The 5,783-nt window shown below is 39.1% G+C and overlaps 1 protein-coding gene across 1 annotated transcript; it reads left to right on the forward strand.

Moving 5' to 3' along the window:
* The first annotated feature begins 504 nt into the window (after nt 1-504).
* On the forward strand, nt 505-4,969 carry LOC126506288 (submaxillary gland androgen-regulated protein 3B-like). Its single transcript, XM_050149694.1, has 2 exons — nt 505-558; nt 4,571-4,969. The coding sequence occupies exons 1-2, from the start codon at nt 505-507 to the stop codon at nt 4,967-4,969; spliced, it is 453 nt and encodes a 150-aa protein (XP_050005651.1).
* Nucleotides 4,970-5,783: the final 814 nt, after the last annotated feature.

A 5,783-nucleotide genomic window follows, 5' to 3' on the forward strand; every position in this document is an offset into this window, starting at 1 on the left:
ACTTTGCAGAGTGGTAAAGCTAGTCTGTATATTAAGTGATGCTTTGATATTTGGTAGCATCTAACAGAAAGACTTCTTCCTTATCTACTAGGTGAAATAAGAAATTAAATATGATCAAGTTAAAGTGGTAATGTATCAAACACAAGTCTATAGAAGCCTGTAATTATAAAACAAAACGTGTAAATAAAAATGTTCATTTCTATATCATTACTGCTAAGGCAAAAGCTTTACTTTGGGAAGCTTCTGTTGTTCAGAGTCTTCATTAAGAAATTTCTGGATTCTCTCCAGCATCAGCTCACAAGGCAAATGTGAAAATTAGCTGCATTATGACACAGTCAAAGGTTATGAGCTGACCATACTACTGCACTAATACTGAGCCCAAGATAAGGGTAGGAAGATATATTGCGCATACACCATATTTGAGATAATTCACAAATAATGTCATTTTGTTTTTAGAAGTAACGCTAATCAGCCATTGTGCTTACTTTCAGGAGCTGCCAAAAGATGAAGTCTCTGTATTTGTTCTTGGGCCTTTGGGTTCTTGGAGCATGTTTCCTGGTAAGTATCTTTAATTCCACCATGTATCTTCATATTCTCATTTTAACTCTCTTACTTTTAAATTCCGGTTTAATTTGGTAGTCACTTAAGCCTGCCATATTGGATGCTCAGATTGATAACCTTATACAGATTTATTACAGATAAATCCCATGTGTTCCCATACTCCAGAAACTGCACAGGTAGCTCTCCTTGGCCAACTCTTAAAGCTGACCTTCAACATATTCATGTCCTCAGAATACAAGAGAAAACTGAGCTATTATTTCAAGACTCACATTTGGATTACCTAAACAGTCATTTCCTAATAAAACCAATTTAGGGGGCTGGAGAGATGGCTCAGCGGTTAAGAGCATTGCCTGCTCTTCCAAAGGTCCTGAGTTCAATTCCCAGCAACCACATGGTGGCTCACAACCATCTGTAATGAGGTCTGGTGCCCTCTTCTGGCCTTCAGGCATACACGCAGAAAGAATATTGTATACACAATGAATAAATAAATAAAAAATAATAATTAAAAAAAAACAATTTAGCTACAGTTCCAATCCTACCGGCAGTTTAGTGCAATAGCATGCATTTGATAAGTCCATGAGTTACATAAAAATGAAGATTTTTAATAATTGCTGCCCTCAATTAGAAAGGTATAATCTTTTCATAAGAGCAGAGAAACAGCCAAACATCTTATTTATTACTTGTACTTTTCAGTTGTTTGTGTATATTACCTCATTTAACACTCAAAGATAATGTGGCAAAGGGCTGGGATTAACCAGATTAAGCTATGAACTTATAGCCAAGGGATCTGTGTTTTCCCTATATTGTTCTTGAACCATCAATGAAAGAAATTATCTCCAAGTCCAGGGTCCATAACAGTATAGTTTTTCTTCCTAGGACAATCTTTTCATCACTTTTAAACCCTCTAACTTAAAACACAAATGAAATTGGAGCTAACCATTGTGAGTGGATTAAAACATTAGGAAAATGACAGATATGTCCAAGAAAGTTTATCACTACATAATATTCATATTGATATCAGGATGTCCTGAGGAGACACAGGAATTTTCTTTAATTGCATCAACTATAAAAATAATGTGTTGTATTTTCACACACTTAGAATGTATTCCTTGGCAATTAAAAGTGAAATCCTGAACTTGCTCCCAGACTGACCAGCCTATGAAATGGAACCCCGTGTAATCTAATGTCTGCCATGATTCAATGAACTGCAAAAAGCACAGAGAGCAGTGATCGCATAGATGTGTCTTAAGACATTATATTTCATAAAATTTATAAAAAGAGTTATACTGGCATGTTGGGGCAGGAGCCAAACAGAAACATGAGGGGGGGGGACAAAGGGAGTGAATTTGGCCAATCTGACTGTCCTTTAGTACAGAGTTGCATTGAACTAAGGAGGTAAGAGTAAAAGTCAACAGTGTAGATGCTTTAGCACAAGCTTTTCAAGGTAGAGAATGATGTGAGGCAATGTTCGTTTTCTGTAGAATGTCTTTAACCTCTGCACACTTTAGTTAAGGGAGACCAAAAAATAGAATGATGTGTTCGCATGAGAAGCTTAAAATGATACAGAAGAGATGAGAGATGTTGAGAACTGAGCAAACAAAATCCAGGGGACAGGTACAAAGCTATGAGGAGGTTATTAGACGATTGGAAATAGGTGGTGGTCGTTTTCTCAATGAACTCTGCTAATTAAATGAAGTGACATACCATAACAGTCAGTAAAAGAAAAGAGACCAAGTCCCTGGGAAAACAATGAGAAAGTTGTTCTCTCATGCCATTAGTGACTTTAATGGCTGCATAGCCTAGACAGGGAAGGGAGTTCATTTTTACCTGCTGCAGTCTCTTGGGGAAGTAAGAGGCACTGCATCTCCAGGAAATATGGAGACTCAGGATGAGGTAGAAAACTGAGAAAGAGGAAGCGGGTGTCAACTTGAATAGTATAAGCCTCTAGAAAGCTAGAGAGGACAGACCAAAGAAACTCGAGGATGACAAGGCAATGCTGGAGATCATGAATCTCTGCCATACACTGTCTATGACATCATCTTACATTGTTCATGAAACTGAACTTTAGGAGACAGTTTCTTGGGGTATGCCTAAAATTTAGGATAGTGAGGGCAGTGTGTCAGATGAACAAATTAGAGTAAGACCTGAACAGATACGCAAATGAATCTGTAACCCCAGCAAACCATCAACTCTAAGCAATCTTGACTTAGAATCAGCACCGTGGAACTAGGAGCACACACTTACCCTCTGGTTGGTATGGCTCTTGAGTTTCATAGTCTTCTGACCTCACTCCATGACTGCCTTGACAGTGAAGCAATTCTTAACCTTTCATCTACCTAAAACTTAAGCACGCCAACTTCTTAATGCATTTGTTTCCTGTGATACTTCTCAGCTATTTTTATGGTTCATGATGTTATACTTTATGAAAACATTGCTAAACTGGGTTCTATCATAGCAAATAATAGCGCAGACTTTTCAAAACTTGCTGTACCAAGGCAAGCACTGCCTAGACATTCTCTTTAATTGCTATATAAAATTGCTCACAGTAAATTACTTTATGAAAAGGGCCTTAGACATGACTAACAACATCGCACAATTGATCTGGCAGACGCTAGAATGTGGAAATATTTAAGAATGTCATTTTCCAAAGGTGGAAGCAGAGTTGTTGTTTCAAACCGGCTATAGAGTAACACAGTCTGTAGATGACAGAGGCGGAACTTCAACCACAGCTTTTACACTACAGAGACTACTAGTCTTCTTCCCTTTGGCCTTCTTTGACCACCTTGTAGCTACCCATTCTATAGAGTCACATTAAACATATCTGTACCTTCCACCGATGCTAAACTAACAAATGCCGAAAAGTACAAACTCTATAACATGTTTTACAGATTATTGAAATTAAAACCTCAAGCAACCCTAAATCCTTTATCAAACAGATATTTGCCAAAATTATAGGGCAACTACTTTCATTTGGGATTGATTTCAGCAGCCAGGTCTACTAACATCAAAGCTTAAGTATTTTGTTCATGGTATTTTCTTTCCCTTCATTAACATCTAATCTTTCCTCAAGGACCTGTATGCGCAGAACAAAGAGGGACACGTTTTATTTGATTGACTTGCAGAATTTTTGACTTAGAAACACTCAATTGTTGTGTAATAAATAACCACCAACTACACTTTAAAAACCTGTTTGTCATAGCATTGTCTACACATAGCTCAGTTGTGTTCTCTTCTCAAGTGCCACACCAGGCAGGAGAGAAGCCCTGAATGTGCCCCATTCTTCATCGCAAGGTCTCCTTCTCACAGTTCAGAGCATGCTGTCCCTTTACTGCAGTCTTGAATGGGCTCGACTTTGTTTATTAATGTTTTTATTAACATAAAGTAACCAGGTCTTCTTGCGGGATGTTCATATTCTATTTGGATGGATTTTCCCCACCCCACACATGTCTCCACCACATAGCTCCCTATTCCCCCTTTCTCACACTGGACTCTTTTTATCAATATTAATCCTACTTTTTCATATAATAAAATATGAAAATTTCATAAAAATGAATGGAGCTAGAAAATGTAGGAAAAAAAACAGGAACCCATGCTCAGAAAAAACAAATACCATTTATCCTTTCTTAGATCCTAGCCTCTAACTCTTAAATACATGTACTGGAGCCCGGGGAAATATGGATACAGACCAGGACCTAAAAAACGGCCATGAGATGATTTCACTGCTCTCTTGCTGGCCATGAGCCAGAGGCCTCTCTGATCTATTATAGCCTAATTCCCATATGATTTTTGCCAGTACAGAGAACCTTTATTATAAATCAATTTGCCTCTGCCTCCAGCATTATAGAACTTGTTTTAGAAGAACATAGCTGATAAAATCAGGCAGCAAACGTCTTTGGAGAGTAGGACTTTTCGGAGCCATGTTAAAAATTCTACCCGCCACAGAAAGTGTACTTGCTGATAACTCTCTGAAATACCTAGTTTAAAACTGCTTGATTCCTTTCTCCCACAGACTGGTGAGTGTCACAGAGGCCATAGAGGACGATTTGATCCTAGAGGACCACCACCTCCTCCTCCCTTCGGCCCAGGATTTGCCCGACCACCCCCTCCTCCTCCCTTTGGTCCAGGAGCTGCCGGACCACCCCCTCCTCCTCCCTTTGGTCCAGGAGCTGCCGGACCACCCCCTCCTCCTCCCTTTGGTCCAGGAGCTGCCAGACCACCCCCTCCTCCTCCCTTTGGTCCAGGAGCTGCCCGACCACCCCCTCCTCCCCCCTCTGGTCCTAATCCACCTTCTGTAACAAGCCCTCCACAAACCGCAACTCCAATTGGTACTACTATCACTGTAACTCCTCTCCCAGTACCAGAAAATACATCTAGTGCCAATATCTCCCTACCTACTCCTATTGCCTAAAATTTCACTAATGATTTACTGAATTTGTGGCAAAGATTAAATGCCCTCTGGCAGTTAGGCTGAGATACCCCAAAGCACTGTAAAATTCTGGGATAAATAATCTTTAAAGGCTTAAGTCATAACCCCTTCCCAAGCATTATACAGAATGAAAATAAAGAGCTGAGCAACTTTACAAAGCATTTATTGTTGACATCAGAGCAATTACCATACGATATAAGGTGTTACTTTGTGGTGGCTTAGATTAATGCAGACAAATTGTAATAAATATATAAACAACTTTAATGGAAAAATCAGACTCACAAAACCAAGGTTCCCGCAGAGCACAGGAAACAGGAAGGGGCGAGCAGGCTTCTGGGCGCCCAATTTATATGTAAACACTCACCCGAGGCAAGTCCGCCCCCATAGGCTGGCTTAACCCTACATCTCCCCTTTTTGTCTAAATAAGACAGAACTAAACCAAATACAACTATAAACAATAATAACAAATAATAAATATAACAAACAATATTGAGAACAAAAGTTTTGCCAGACATTCTATCTCAAGGAGTCTAAATAATGTAGAGAGTAATTACAATTATATAATCTTCAACTCCGTCAAAGATCTGAGAAGGGAATAAATATTACTTAACAAATGAGAGATATCCAAAATGTGCCACAAATGACAGAGACAACAGACTACCTGGGCAATCACCCAAATTCTCGTTCGCAATGTTGAGTCAACCAACTTTGGCTAAGGCCTAGCATAACTGACATACCATTAACAAATGCAAGGAATTTTCTTAGAATTATCCTACCCTGTCTTGGCAAGATAAGA

Source organism: Alexandromys fortis, unplaced genomic scaffold (assembly GCF_014885135.2).
Source record: "Alexandromys fortis isolate MF-2015 unplaced genomic scaffold, M_Fortis_MF-2015_v1.1 scaffold_0, whole genome shotgun sequence".
NCBI classification, from domain to species: Eukaryota; Metazoa; Chordata; class Mammalia; order Rodentia; family Cricetidae; genus Alexandromys; species Alexandromys fortis.

Excerpts from the sequence above, each read along its gene's own strand:
- LOC126506288 (XM_050149694.1), top strand. The coding sequence starts at position 505 with ATGAAGTCTCTGTATTTGTTCTTGGGCCTTTGGGTTCTTGGAGCATGT. Across the intron at positions 559-4,570 it reads TTCTTGGAGCATGTTTCCTG|ACTGGTGAGTGTCACAGAGG; the intron begins GTAAGTATCTTT and ends TTTCTCCCACAG.